Raw genomic sequence first — 15,559 nt, 5'->3', positions numbered from 1 at the left:
CCCCACAGATATTTATGTATTTCACTGTTGTACTAGAAGTCTCTTTATGGCTAACCGTTTCTTAGAGTCAGGCCTCAGCTCCAATATCATCCCCTCTGAGGTCTTCCTTAATGATCTCCTCTAAATAGATTGCACATTGTTCTTTATCAAAGTACCTTGTTCTGCCCCCTCAGAGTACTTTGCATGTCATAATTGTTTATGGATATTACTCATTTGCTTGTTTGTCACCGCCCCCCCCACCCCGAAGTGTACGCCTTGGGAGGTAACTCAGGGAATTCGTCCCAAACTCATTGTACCAGGACACAAAGGGTGTGATTTGTTGACTGTCTGTTGACTAAAAGCATTTATAAATGAGTTAATTTCTCCCCAAATGCCTAAGAACTCTTGTTGTAAGAGGACAGTTTGAAGATGAAACTTATGGTGGGCATGACTCATTTGAAATTCTTAATTAAGGGACCTTAGGTAGTTTACTGAATGTAAATGAAAGAACAGTCACTTTAGAAATAGTTTGGCTTGGGTTCAAATGATATTTCTGCTTCTTTCCACTCTGGGTATCTCTAGTTCAGGGATCTAGGGCAGGGATTGTTAACCACAGTACCTTATGCTTTGTGGAATGTCTGACCTATGGAAGTTTTTTAATGAATGTTGGTTGAACACCTCTAAGATGAATCTTTCTGGAGCTCAGTTTTCTAAGATATAAGCTATCTGGATTAGATTATAATTTCTAAGATTCTTTCAAGCAGTCTGTGAATAATGTTAGGAATTAAACTTGTCGTTGGAAAAAGAAGTGAGCAATTGTGTTATGTATCTGCTAATGATACTGAATTATAAACCCTGAAGTGATGTATCACAGATTTTGAATACCCATAAGTAATAGTCCTTTCCTTTACCCAGTACTTGGAAGACAGTATATGAATAATTCAGAGATTATCGACAAATAATACAAAGATGTCATGGTGTTAGAAGCCTTACTTTGCTATATTAACAGCAGTATGTCCACACTCGTATTTGTAGTAGACGGATCCTGAGTCTAATTTCAGTTCCATAATTTAGGAGATGTGAAAAATAGCCAAAAGGAAATAGTGTGAAAAATGAAGGTGCTTGGTAGTGAAGGTTAGAAAAGAGAAGTGATTCTGTAGAAACTGTTTTTTCTTCCCCCTCTGATTGATATCGTGATTGATAACCCTCCCAAGTGGCAACTACATGATTTAATCATCAAAAATTAGGTTGACAATTCCATTCCACTCAACACGTGTTTTTGGATGTTTGTTCAAACTATATTAAAGCAGCAGCACAAGAAGTTTCTTTTAGGCCTGTGAAGACCTGTTAATAAAAGGATGCTTGACCTCTCAAATCAGAGCTATGGATGGGAGACAGTTATTCAGTTTCTTCTAAAGTAGTGCTTTTGTTTAAGTTACTTTATCTGTGTCTTAATTTGCAGCCTATTTTCTAGAAAAATGATATTAAAAATGTTTCACAACTTTCTGAGTCATATGTTAATATTTAAATAAACAATTTAAAAATGTTCCTTTCTATTCCCCAAGTAGGTTAAACTACATGGTATTATAAATCTGTGTACCAAATGACACATGTTGCAACCATAAATGATTCATTAAGTCAGTCTTATAATTTCTAAATAATTGTTGATTCCTGGAAATTGTTGGTTTAATCTTTTTGATTAGAGCTGTCACTAGCTAAATAACCCCATGAGTCAGCCATGATTTCATAGGCAATTGCATCAAATTCTTCCAACATTTCCCTCCTTAAATTGATAGTCATTAGGTGATGTATAATCTCCGTAAGTGGAAAATTTCTCTACCATCAATGATATTGTTCATTTTCCCACAGCTTTTGCTAAACTAACAGCAATTACAGTAAATTTTTCTCTCTTATAGTACTGATGTTTTTGTATATTCAGTGTTTCGACTACTGTCATTGAAATCATTTACTGAAGGAGCTTGATCCTGAGCTTTCGGAGCGGAGGAAAGGCACAGCAACATGGTGGTTAAGAGCATAGGCTCCTTTGCCAGCCTGCCTGGGTTGGAATCCTTGTTCTCACCCTTACATCTGAAGTATCTGCTCAATCCCTTAGCTTTGTAATTTGTGAAAGGAGGGTGATCGTGATAATTCAGGTAAAAACCTCCGATAATGTGCTCTATGGTGTTGTGAATTGAGATAGGGTGTAGTTGGCAACTGGCCCAGTCCTCCCCAGCCCTATTCTTAGGCAGTGGGCTGGAGGGCCAGCAGGGTCCAGCAACTTCAGCCCCAGTGGGTACTTTGGGCACTGATAACTGGGCAGATTTCTGACTTGCTGCCGCTCTCCTGGAAGCCACAGCCAGCCATGGGACCCAGCATCGTTTGTATGATATTGAAGTTCATACAGGCAACCACCACCAGTTGAGCACAGCCCAGGATTCTGGGTTTGCTCAGGCAACGTGATTTGTTTTCAAAAGAGCGCTCATTGGAGGAGGATCCTGGAGACCTTTTATGTCAAAAACTAACATTCTAGTTGATTAATAGTAAGAGGGGGTAGAAATGGCTTCCAGTGTTGAGGGGGTAGGGTGAGGTGCTATGGCATTCGGGGAGGAGCCAGGAGGATGGTGGGGGAACTAAACTAATTTATCAACAAATATAGGAATATTTCAGTATTTTCACAACAAATGGGATTCTTCTGGTACATACTGACTGGCATCTCTACTGATAGAAATTTTCATGAAAATTAAAATAATTATTACATTTAAAGTATCTTAAAAGTGCCAGGCACACAGTTAGTACTCAAGAATATTATTACTAGCTTCTTTCTGAGAACAATATGAGAATTGTGTCCTTTTGTTAATTAAATTGCCTCAGTGGGGAAAGCAAGACAAAAATTAGACTAATTAGTGGGACCGTTATGCTTCTTTATATCTTATTACATTCAAAACACCATTATTCCTCCAGGCTCTTTGTTTAAGCTTTAGCTTGAATTGATTTGACATTATGAAGAGAAACAGAGGTGGCGTCTTAGAACTGATAACGCTCATGTTTGTCAGAGGTAGTTTTGTCACTCTGGATTTCATGTGTTGATATAACATTTGTTTTTCCTAACACGGATCTATTTCCTGTATACCTGTATACTTAAAACAGTGCCTGCCAGATAGTAGACATCTAGTTAAGTATTTGCTGAATGACTGGATATATATTAGAGGGCCTTTCAAAGGGAAAATATGGGTTGTGGCCTGATGATGGACATGTTAATATAGGCTCAAGGGTGTTTTCTCAGAAAAGGACAGGAGGAAAAAAGAAGTATTTTAGGTGTATTGGTATAAGAGGGATGAATTGTATGTAAGTTTATCGATACCACTGGGCCTGAAGACAACTTTCTCTCCTATGATATATCCTAACAGCAGTGGTAATGGGTCTCCTTGACTCCCTGCACGAGGAGTGACTGTCTATTTGGGAGGAAAAGGGCTCTCATTGTTTCTTAGGGCCCAAGATAAGAATAGACCTTGAAAACTGATCTTGTTTAGAGAACCCAAGGACAGTTGAAACACAATGTCATTGCAAAAACGTCACAATGGGCCCACGTCTCTTGCTGTCTTCGTCCTCTTTCTCCTTCATCTTTTCTTTGCCTTCACTTTCGCGAGTGAAAGATTCTCATCCTCTGTGTCCTGAATGAGGAGATCTGTTTGGTTTGTTTTTTTTTTTCTGAGAATTTAATTTCTTAAAGTTCTTCCTAGCGTGGATGTTTAATACAGTGCCTGCCTGGCATATATAAAGCATTCAGTACATATTTGTTTTTAAAAATAGATGGGGTTTCATCTTCCCTTCACCTTTCACTTCTCTGATGGCATTTCAGTCACCTCCCACATCTGCACAGCATTTTACTAGGAAGAAAGCGGAGGAAGAGCTTCACAATGTGGCCACGAGGAAGACGTGGAGGGAGGACACGATTCATGATTTCTACAAATACGGAAGATCCCTGGGCATGGGGGTAGCTTCGGGTTTTCCAAGTGGATTCATATTTATTGTCAAACAAGTCATACATACACGTGTTTGGTATTGTGCTAATATGGGCTTAGGTTATAGTTTAAGGAAATCTTTATGCTTAAACATTTAAAAAACTAATAATGGGCTTTGCAAATTTAAACGTACTCTTTTACTTTTGTTTTCCCACAGAACTTTGTGCGTCATCACTGGGTGCACAGGCGTCGGCAGGAGGGAAAATGTAAGCAGTGTGGTAAGGTAAGGGGCCCGGCACCCCATGGCCACCGTAGGAGTCTCCCCAGGCCTTTACAAACGCCCCAGGTAGATACATCCTGTCACACGAATCCAGTGCTCAGTACATGTCTTCATTTCTGAAAGGCTTTATATCTCCAGGTCCCTTTCCTTAGGAGGGGTTTTAGTCGTTGTGGAACTCACTGCAAGAGTCAGGGGTCTTAATACAGGTAGTAGCACTTTTTACGACAGATGGATACACTTTTACAGTGAATTTCCTTGTCGATGGCTAAAAAAAAAAAAAAAAAAAAAAAATAACACTTCCTATTTTGTGACAACCCCCTTCTGAGGACTGCTGGCCCATCACACTCCTTGCTCAGCAGCAGAAAATCAGTGGGTTGTTGAGCAGCACTATTTTTGTTGACACATTATTGTGTTGAACAGAACTCAACACAGGAAGGACGACACAGAGGCAAGAAATGTATTCCGGTTCCTGGAAAGAGATGGCTTCCTCATCTGTGGCTATTTATATCTACTCTGTCTCTTGGTGTGACCTGTGAAAGGCCTCTTGGGGTGCAGGGCCGCTGGGAAAAGGAAGGTGGGGGTGGGTCCTAAGACCACATGCTGTGAAACTCCCTCGATGCCACATGTTAGTGACCCCAGCAGATTTGGGTTATGGCTCTTTTCATTGTACAGAGATCTACTTTAGGAATAAAAGGACCCTCTGGGAAGGTTAAACTGGTGGTGAATCACACTACAAAGATTTTTTTTAGATGTTTCTCTATTTGTTTTGAGACGGAGTGAGAATGTGAGTGGGGGGAGGGGAAGAGGGAGAGAGAGAGAATCCCAAGAAAGCTCCACACTGTCAGCAGAGAGCCCATCACGGGGCTGGAACTCAAGAATCATGAGATCATAACCTGAGCCAAAATCAAAAGTCGGACACTTAACAGACTGAGCCACCCAGGCGCCCCACAGATTAATCAATAGTAAGCTGAACTCAGTAAAGGGAAGTTCTGCTTTGGTAAAGTAAGATAATTGGGGTGAATATTTTACTCATCAATTAATTCCTAATTTGTTTATTTATTCATATGACTTTTTTGGATCACATGCTGGGATGAACTGACCAGTATAGCACTTTTCACCATAGAGAGATACAAGGAAATATTGGCTATCTGAGGTAGGGATATTGACGGTGAGCGAGGCCTGGAAAAAGATTAATTTTGCTGTTTTGCCTGGTGCTGAAAGAGAATATCATCCTGTAGCCTCAGTTACCAAGTTTTTCTTTGGAAGGCTACCTACCTTTGCTTCCAGGGTATGGCCTTCCATTGTAATTGGATTATCTCCTCAGTTCACAGTGACTTGTAGCTGGTTCCTTTCTAGCCTGTAAAGAGGTGAGATGAAATAGGTTGAAAAGGGAAGGAGGTGAAAGGAAGAGGAGGAGGAGGAAGTAAAACGATTCTTATTCTTAGCCATTTTAAGTGGTTGGGAAGAAGCAGGTTAGTCCTCTGTTCTTTCGTGACCTTCCTTCATTGGCTCCATCTACCCTACGCTTTCTGATGGTGTCTTGGGGCTTGTGGACTTTCTCTTGCTTAGTGGATTATAGACTATCTACAACTTTCCCATGAGAGAGAGAGAGAGAGAGAGAGAGAGGTGCGACAAACTGGTAGACAGGCACAGCCAACTTTGAGTTAGAGATGTGAAAGGTAGGAAGGATCTGGACGATCAAGCTTTTTGCCTTGCAAGCATATCTTCACTGGACATTCTAGTAGCTGGTACTATCCCAATAACTTTCAGGACATAGTAGAGTTGGAAGAATACATTAAAAGAAAATCAGTAAACGTTATATTTTGTGACAGGTATTCCCTAGTGTCACATTATGCTCCATTTTCTGGTCTTATGTTCTATTGGCATGATCAACCAAATGGGGAAGACTGGACTCCCCGTACCCTGAATTGCTGTGGCCATGTCTCCTTCTCCGCTTCCGTTCTCAGGCGGCAGTCTTGGAGTGCTCGAAGCTCTCTGCACATGATAGCTGTTAGCTGAGAAGTCAGTGATCCCAACTCTTCACATAATGTTCCCATAATAATGAACTACTATATCCAGTCCCTGTGTATAATCCAGCTACTCACAAATTCTCAGAAACTCAAGCACTGATGGGATGGGACGGGATGGTCTTCGACCTGTGTGTCTCTTGCTGGACAGTACATAATCCTTTGGATATTGGCTTGTAGTCAGGTTTAGAGGAAAGTTAGTGGCTGTATTTCCATTTACAGATTAGGTGACTAGAAATCAATTTCAAACTCTGGTGCTGTGCCTAATTTTCATCAGTAGGGATGTACAGTCTTACATATCCAGGGATTCTAAACCAACACACACATCCCCAACACACACATGTCCCTTATACATTATTCATAATTTATCCATTGGGATGGGGTTTAAGAGAATCACTTCAATTAGCAAAACTTTTTGTTTCATCTGGTAGTTTGTAAAAGTTTGGGGTTGTTAGGGAGTGTTTATAGTTAAAGAGTGTTTGTGGTTTTAGTTTCTAGTTTAAAAAATCAGAATAAAGTAAATATTTGGGCTGCCTTTCTCTTGAGCCTTGAATATGTGTTTGGCTGAGCGTGTGTGGCACTTAATGGATATCAGATGAGAGAGCTCATGGTTCAGTTGCTCCGTGCTTTAACATTTGCTGACTGGCCACCATGTTTATGAACATTATATCGTTTCACATTGTTTTCATTCATAGTCTCGTATTACATAAGAGTTAGGGTTCAGTCAGAAAAGAGATGGCACACTGAACCTTAAATCATGTAATTTGACGAGTATTTAACAGAGAGAATATTTAAAAAGTGTGAGCAGAGTATAGAGAAACCACAAGGAATAGTGAAGAACTCAGCAGGGAGCCATGGTCAAGTCACGTCTGAAGAGGTGAGGAGATGGAGAGAACCCGTTCACACGAGCTGTAACCTTTAGTCACAAGACTTAGCCAGCTCAGGTGACCTACCAGCTGGGGGGAATAAATACCCCAACTCCACTCACCTTCAATATATCTCCAATGGCCAAATCCAATAGAAACCAGTAGAAACTGTTGAAGCAATCCATAAAAATGAACTCTTTACAATGAGACATGGGATAAAGAAAGATATTGGGTCTGGAGAGCCAGTGGGATTGATCTAGCACATACTGTTTAATGTAAAACTATATTCATTCAATGATGAAAGGAAAGATGCATACTTACTCTGCAAACCTATCTCTTACTGACCTTTACCGCATCTATACATTTTATTCAATCAAAGTTTGTTTAGTACTTGAAAAAAATTGACAGGCAAAGAAAAAAATATACTCATGATTTTGGCTAATTGAACCTTTCATTTTTGAAGGAACCAAGCATCCAGACTGAGCAGTGTGGTAATTGTGAAAATCTGCTTGTAAATCATAATTTGAGACCTTATCTTTTGTTTCTTCATTTAGAAACATATAAAAGTTATAAAAATAAATGAGCTAACTTTTTGAAACTCGGAAATCTCAACTTTCAAACATCAAATATTGAAAGCAGTTGTTAATACAATGATATCTACTTAAATTTTGGTCTGCGTTTTTGATAACTTCCAGTTTGCTAACCAACATGCCACATCATTACAGATTATTTGTCTGTAAATCATATATACTATTATCTATAATTTAAGTAAATTAAAGAGCATAACATTAATTAAATGGGAAAATATCAAAACTGCTTTCTTTTTTAATGTTTTTATTTATTTTTGAGACAGAGAAAGACAGAGCATGAGCAAGGGAGGGGCAGAGAGAGAGGGAGACACAGAATCCGAAGCAGCCTCCAGGCTCTGAGCTGTCAGCACAGAGCCCGACGCGGGGCTCGAACTCACGGACTGTGAGATCATGACCTGAGCTGACGTCAGATGCCCAACTGACTGAGCCACCCAGGTGCCCCAAAAACTACTCTTTAATGAATATTGTTAAAAATGAATTTAAAATGAACTTATGGTACGATATTTGAGACATATACAACTAAAGGAAGTATATTTAATATAATTTTTTTTTATTGCAAAAAGGAGAAAATGTTTAAAAGCATCCCATGGGGGTATGGTTGAGATATGAATAGTGAAAGGGATTAGAGAAAAATAATGGAGATAAAATCAAAATAATGGAGAAAACTGACTTGGGATTATGGGAGATGTTCCCTTACCACCTTAAAGCACCATTCTCCACTCATCTGAAAATGTGTGTGCCCTGGGGTCAGCTATCAAGAGACCCTGCAAGGTTAGGAACAAGGAATGGAAGTTCAAGAGTAAGGATATATGCACTGGTTAGGCAGTTTGTGTTTGCTATAACAGTGGAATCTTCTGCCCTTAGCGTCAGGAGGATCAATGAGGAGGTGTAGAGTGGGTAATACAACCAGGGCAAAGAAATCAAGCCTCTCCATGGAGCCCCTGACAATGGAGCTGCTGGAAGCCTGGCTTTTCTTTTTGTCCTTGGCTGAGTATCAAGAAAAGAGACAAGGGCAGTCAGCATTCTTCTCTCTTCTTCTATGTGTTTGACTGTTTTTAGTTTCTCATATAAGTGGTATCATATAGTATTTGTCTTTCTGTGTCTGGCTTATTTCACTGAGCATTAATGTCCTCCAGATTCATCCAGGAAGGGAAATGGGGAAGTATTAGTCAAAAGGAACAAAGTTTTAATTATGCAGGACGAAATGAATCCTTGAGATCTGTACCACAGAGTCCCCGTCGGGAATAGCACAGTATTGTAGACTTAAAATTTTGCTAAAGGGTTAGATATTATGTTAAGGTTCTTATCACAAAATAATACCTACTAATGAGGGCAGGAGGAAACTTTTGAAGGTGATGGATATGTTTATGGCATAGATTGTGGTGATGGTTTCATAAGTGTATACTTAATCTCCAAACTCATCAAGTTGTACACATTAAATATGTACAGCTTTTTGTATGTCAATCATACCTCAATAAAGTAGTTTAAAAAAAAAGGGGGGGACATGGGGGTGAGGGCTCAGAAGTAGTGCACTGCAGGCCCCAGTGGTTAAGTCACTCAGTGTCTCATCTGTAGGGCCACTTTGCTACTGCCACTGTTCCCTAGTCTTTGGCATGGTCAGTGTCCTGGTAGTCGTAGCTAATGCAGTGCTTGGTCAGTCTGGTCCCTGTTGCTCTTTCTTCAGAAATGCCTTCACTGTGAAGGCCATAGGATTGTGCAGAGGGAGGAGTTGAACTGCAGAAAGGATGCCCCAGTGGGTAATCTGGGCGCCAGATATATTCTTCTTGCCTGTATTGTTAAATGACAACTGTACCTCCACTTAACGATCGGGATCAATTACTCCTGCCAAAATTGTGACTCCTTCCTGTGCCTGCTACTCTCTTGACACAAAGATCTCAGCGTCAGTAGCTGCAGTGGTAGTTTAAGGTTTAAGGGCCTCCTATTATGTCCTGTGGTGGGGATGTTCCCCACATGGGATTCAGACCCTCAGAGCCCAGAGTTCTGGGGATGGGAAACATAAACTCCCCAAGCAGGCCAATGGGATGATGGTAGGCATGGCTGCTCCTAGTCTTACTCCTTGGGTTCTGCATCCATATATTTTACCCTGGAAACGAAAACACCACGAAATGATCCTGGATTTAGTGAGTACAATGAGACTGGAGGATGGTGCTCATAGGGTGTCCTCTGAAAGCTAGTGTCTGTTAACACCTTCAAAAGCCGTTCCATCTCTCTTTTAGGCCTGCAGCTTCTGGATGCTGTGGGATGTGATGGCACCAGTGTATTTCATGGCTGTATGCTCACTCCTGCACCTCCACTGTTGGAAAATAGTTTCTCCAGTCTGACACAATGTTATGCAGGATCCAGTGTTGGTGGGTCACACACTCTGTAAGCCTTTATATGGTGGTGTCAGCCGAAGCCCAGTCAACAGCTGCTTGATGGCAAATTGATCCCACTGAATCCTTTCCACTGTGGAAGGGGCAGCAACTTATCTTGACTAGAATCAACATATGTTCTGGGTATGGGCTTACCTTTCCCTTCTTCTGGGCTGACTGAAGCCCATCCCCTTTGAGGGATGGTGCCACATTGGATGCTCAGCCTTGGAATCTTTTGCTGGAAGGTTAGACATTCAGCAGGGGCAGTAGCCAGCTCAGTTTTAGAATCCTTTAATGTTGGATCCAAACAACATTCATCACTGGTATCATGGTGGTACATGGACAGAAGTCCATGGATGGCTCATGACAGTGTGCAGTCTGAGTTACTATGTCTGAGTTTTTAGTTCTTACAAACTGAGTGCTCTCTGGTGGGCATTAATATGTAATATAGGGATCCTCACTCCTTATACTTACTTTCATATGTGCATCCATATGCCTCTTCCCCACACCTCCCTGTTTACTTCCAAGTCTTTGATCAACTAGCCAAGCCATTCACCATTGCCTGTAAGTCATTATGTTTCATATATCAGGCTACCTATCTTTTCACACAAAGTGGGTCACCAGATGCTCTACCTGAAGTAATGTTGATTGGGAGGATTTCTTCCTATTTACATTTCTCTGGGCCATTCTGGAGTGGGCTGAGTAGGCTTTAGGGAAGCACTAGTACATGTTTGCCCTGGACTCATATGCCAAGTTGACCCATCTGCAAACCAATTTCAGCTTTTTCCTTTCTCTTTCAGATGATCATTAGGGACTTCCTCACTTCCATAGGTGTGAGTCAGATGAGAGGCTTGGCGGTGGGGGTGGGAGGGGGATGGGGGGGTAAGGGGGTGCCCGGATGGCTCGGTTGAGCGTCGTACTCTTGGTTTTGGCTTAGGTCATGATCTCATGGTTCATGAGTTCGAGACCTGCTTTGGGCACTGCGCTGGCAGCCCGGGGTCTGCTTGAGATCCTCTGTCTCCCTGTCTCCCTGCCCCTCCCCTTCTCACTCACTCTCTCTCTCTCTCAAAATAAATAAATAAACTTAAAAAAAAGAGGCCTGGTATGATGTATAAGAGATGATGTAGAGAGTCTGAGTTACCCACCCATATGTTGTACTTGTGCTCTTTCAAACCGCTCATGCTGGATCCCAGATGGTCCCAGTTAAATGTGATGATGGATGGCAGCTGGGTCCACCCAACCTTATGGCTTAGTGATCCGACACGGCCCGGGTCACGACCTCCTGGTGATTTGTAGTCAGGCATTCTTCCAGCACAGCATAGGAGTAGAAGAGTGGTTTTTTGAGAGATATACGGTTCTCTTCTGCACAACCTTGTTTCATAATCCAATCTGTGTTGCGATTCTCCCGTTGGTGTTTGCCATAAACTCCAGAGGGCATCTCCTCTCCTGCCTAATATCTCTAGTAGCATGGGGTCTTCTTGGTTGTATGGCCCAACTGACAGGGCCTACTTTCTTTGCAGACTGCACCTAGTCCAGAGTTGTTTTCTGCTCTAGGCTCCATTCTAAGCTAGAAGCATTTAATGTCATCCAGTAAATGGATCAGGACAGTATTCCTCAGTGTAGAGTATGCTGCCTCCAGAACCCAGAGGCCTACTGAGTGCTGTGGTTCACTGCTAGTAGTCAAACTTGTGAAATGCAATCGTCTTTCCTTTAAATTGGATAGGATATTCTAGCATGCTCTTAACCACTAACCCTAGATGCTTCACTGATTTGTGGGATCTCTGATTTCTCATAGTGCTTATCTCCCCACCTTCTGTCTTATTTTAAAAAATTTAATGTTTATTTATTTTTGAGACACACACACACACACAGTGTGAGCAGGGGAAGGGCAGAAACGCAGAGAGGGAGACACAGAATCGAAAGCAGGTTCCAGGCTCCAAGATGTCAGCACAGAGAACCTGACATGGGGCTCAACCTCATGAACCATGAGATCATGACCTGAGCTGAAGTCGGATGCTTAACCGACTAAGTCACCCAGGAGCCCCACCTACTGTCTTATTAAGCACCCTCTGGTGTACTTGCCATTTCTTGCTCATTAATTTTGACATAATGTGATCGATACAGTGAATCAAGTGGTGTTCTTCAGAATGTTCAAATGGTTCAGGTCCCTTTGTACTACATTTGGATAGGATTCAGAGGGTTAAAAGCCCTGTTAACTCTACCAAGTGAATGTAAACAATTTTTGATTCCCTTTCCAGAAGGGATGGAAAAGAATTCATTTGTCACATTAATGACTGCATGTCATACACTCAAGGCCAGAAGATGCCCAATTTGGTACAGTCGCTGCATTTAGATACACCGGGTTGAATTTCTGGTAGTCCAGCATTATTGTCCAATGTAATGTCTGGTTTTGTAGGAGCTCCACACGTGAACTAAATGGAGATATTTTGGGGAACACCACCACTGCTTCTTGTAGTCTTTCAGGGTGGCATGTAAAGAGATAATAACTTTAAAAAATGTAAATATGATACCATTATTATAACTTAAAAATTAATCATTTAATATCACCTAATACCTATTACTTTTGAGAATGTGGCATTGGTTTTGACTTAGATATGACTGAGAGGATGGTGTGGGGTTTCATGTGGGTTTCCTCTCTGTGCTAGCTCTTACACAGCAGACTAGGAAGCCAATAAATGGAGTTCCTCCAAATATACAAGATATGTTCATTCCAATTACACAATTAGGGACCAGGGAAATTAACTCTGGTGGCTTTGTGGACCAGTAGACTCTCTGTGAGCCAGTCTTGGTCCAGGACTTCATTTTTTTTTTTTAATTGGCCTTGTACATCCATACTCTAACAGGGCACCAAGATGTTGCTTCATACCCAGGTCGTTGGGTACACATACCAACTTGGACTCTAGTCCAGTAGTCTTTAGAATATTTGGACAGTTCTGCCCAGTGTACATCTTCCCAAATAAATGTCTATAGATCCTTTTAGTTAGAAGCTGGGGAAATGTTGCCATAGACCATTGCTAGGATGTTGCAGGATTTTTCTCCTGCGGACTTGCTCTCTCTAATCAGTGAGTTTTCCCTTTGAAAACTGGTGTGAGTCCAGAAATGAGGCAAAAGATTATGACTCATTATGGGAGCATTTGTCCTCCCATCTCTTGATCCTCCATTCTTGATTTCTTTGGATTGTATTGGTTGAGTCATACCCATTTTATCTGATAATCCATCTTGCCTCTAGAGAGGTCATGCTATATTAACCATTTGATAGCTCTCTGTAGGTCAAGCCCCTTGGCTGCAACTTCAGTGTTGGAGTAATTGTACCCCCATTGCTTCAGTGGTTAAGTGCTGCCACATGGTCTCTATCATCTTGAGATTCCGTAATTCTAGTTGCTGTCAGAGTACTCATTCTGTTAGCCATTTCCTACCCTTAGACATAACCTCCAGAGAAGAGCTGCTCACCAATGATGGTGTCCTTCCTGCCAGTTTTTCATTGCTTTTTTGAGAGGAGTATCCTTTGCATCCTCTCGCAGAACAGAGTCAACTAATGGATTTTCTAGCTGTACCTAATATAGCAACTCTATTGTGCCTACTTCTGTGAGATTTTCATCACTTCCTCTGTCACAGTGATTCTGGCATTTCCATTTCACTTAACACGAATCTTTCTTTATTCAAGTTTTCAGAATGCTGTCAAGTGTTAGTAGCATGATCTTCTGAGGTTCCTGATAATGTGTTAAATGCTCTATTGTAGAGGAACACTCCCACATTGAGAGACTCCTTTATCCAGCTTGAAGTCCTGCCCCTTTTATTCTGAACCTTCAGAATGCAGTCCCATACACATGTTCCCATTCCAGCTGGTACATACTGGTGAGGTCCTGCAGCTAGACCTTTTGAGATGAAATCTGTTCTTCCGTTGTGCCTATACACCTCCCTGGCTGGGCATGCTGGTGTGAAAAATAATTAGGCCATTTGTAGTACTACCAGGAAGAGTAATGTAACACTCTATGGTGTTTGAAAACTTAACCACAACAACAACAAAAACAGTATCAGTCCATGTTAAGTGGAGTAGAAATGCCAGAATTGCTGTAATAGAAGAAAAAACAATCAAAATCTTACAGAAATAGTTGATATATTAGGCATAGCTGGAAAATCCATCAATTGACTGTTAAACCCTTAAAATGAAGTCAAGACTCTTTCTAGACAGCAGAATCCTTTCTTTCTCTAAGCGTACAGCATATGGTAATAGTACTTTGACATACATTCATGAAACCGGGGTGGGGGAGGGCACAATTTGAGTAATTTTGGCAACTTTTATAAGTCTCTTTCTCAACTGTCTGAGAGCCATTATAGCAAAATAGACCAAGTTTACACAAAAACAAAGCGTAGTTAGTTCTGCCGGCAGAAGACCATTTTCCTCTTTTAGTTAAGGGTAAAAGTATAACCACTTATTTCCTGGAATGTCATACTGTCAGCAGGGTTGTAGATTATATGGCTTCTCTGAAAAGCTGCAGTGATTTGTATTGGTAAGTGTAGTAACATCAGTCCCATCTTTAGGAAAAGTTGTTTTCAAATAAAACAACCTGTGTGGTGAATACTATCAGTGTTATAATTTTATTGGCAAGTGTATCAATTATGGGACAATCAGATGAAATTAATTTTCATGGATGATCATTACCATGATTAGCTGCTTGTATCATTAGGAAAGTACTTTCATGTAAGGAACTTGCCTCGTATTCTAGGACTAACATAAAAACAATGGTTAACATTTTATATGCAGTTTTGGACATACTGAGTATAACACTGAGTACTTGTATAAAGTATTTTTGTCCTAGAATCAGGATAGTCATAAAAATATGAACTATAAATATCACAGTTAAAAATAGTTACCATGTAAATCAATTCCCATTCTTGTAGAATTATTCTAATTATTCCTTAATTACAGTATTCTGAGGTAAACGGTCTGCTTCCATAAAGTCATCTGTCTCTGGAATGATTAAGTTCTGGAAATCAAGTCTTAAGCTCTTCGGACAGTCTGACAAGTTCATAGTAACTGTTAACTTTGCTAAGAAGACTGCCCCAAATTTTGCTTCCCGCCTGCACAGGATATTTAATTTATGATCTGTAGTTTATTTGTTTTAATGTTTATTTATTTAATTTGAGAGAGAGAGAGAGAAAGAAAGCACACATGTGCATGAGCAGCAGAGGGACAGAGAGGGGTGGTAGAGAGAACCCAAGCAAGCTTGGCACTCAGTGCAGAGCCCAACACAGGGTTTGATCTCATGACTGAGAGATCATGACCTGAGGTGAAATCAAGAGTCAAATGCTTAGTCGACTGAACCACCCAGGCACCCCTGATTTGTAGTTTATAGCAGGGGCCTTCAGTTAAATTGATGGAAAAAGCTGAAACTATGAGAATAATGAGACTGACTCTGATTCATGTGTTGTAATTCTAGCAATAGTAGAATGGAAGGACA

General features: G+C 40.9%; 1 protein-coding gene across 3 annotated transcripts in view; it reads left to right on the top strand.

Moving 5' to 3' along the window:
• Positions 1-15,559, top strand: part of DGKI (diacylglycerol kinase iota) — a 449,833-nt gene that overhangs the window by 201,050 nt on the left and 233,224 nt on the right. For all 3 annotated transcript variants that reach the window (XM_043589661.1, XM_043589660.1, XM_043589662.1), the window contains exon 6: positions 4,159-4,224. In XM_043589661.1, coding sequence (XP_043445596.1) covers positions 4,159-4,224 — 66 coding nt within the window. The remainder of the gene's footprint in view (positions 1-4,158; positions 4,225-15,559) is intronic.

Source organism: Prionailurus bengalensis, chromosome A2, assembly GCF_016509475.1.
Source record: "Prionailurus bengalensis isolate Pbe53 chromosome A2, Fcat_Pben_1.1_paternal_pri, whole genome shotgun sequence".
In the NCBI taxonomy this organism is placed as follows: Eukaryota; Metazoa; Chordata; class Mammalia; order Carnivora; family Felidae; genus Prionailurus; species Prionailurus bengalensis.
The sequence above is the reverse complement of the archived record's forward strand: the minus strand, read 5'-3'. Positions and strand labels throughout refer to the sequence as shown.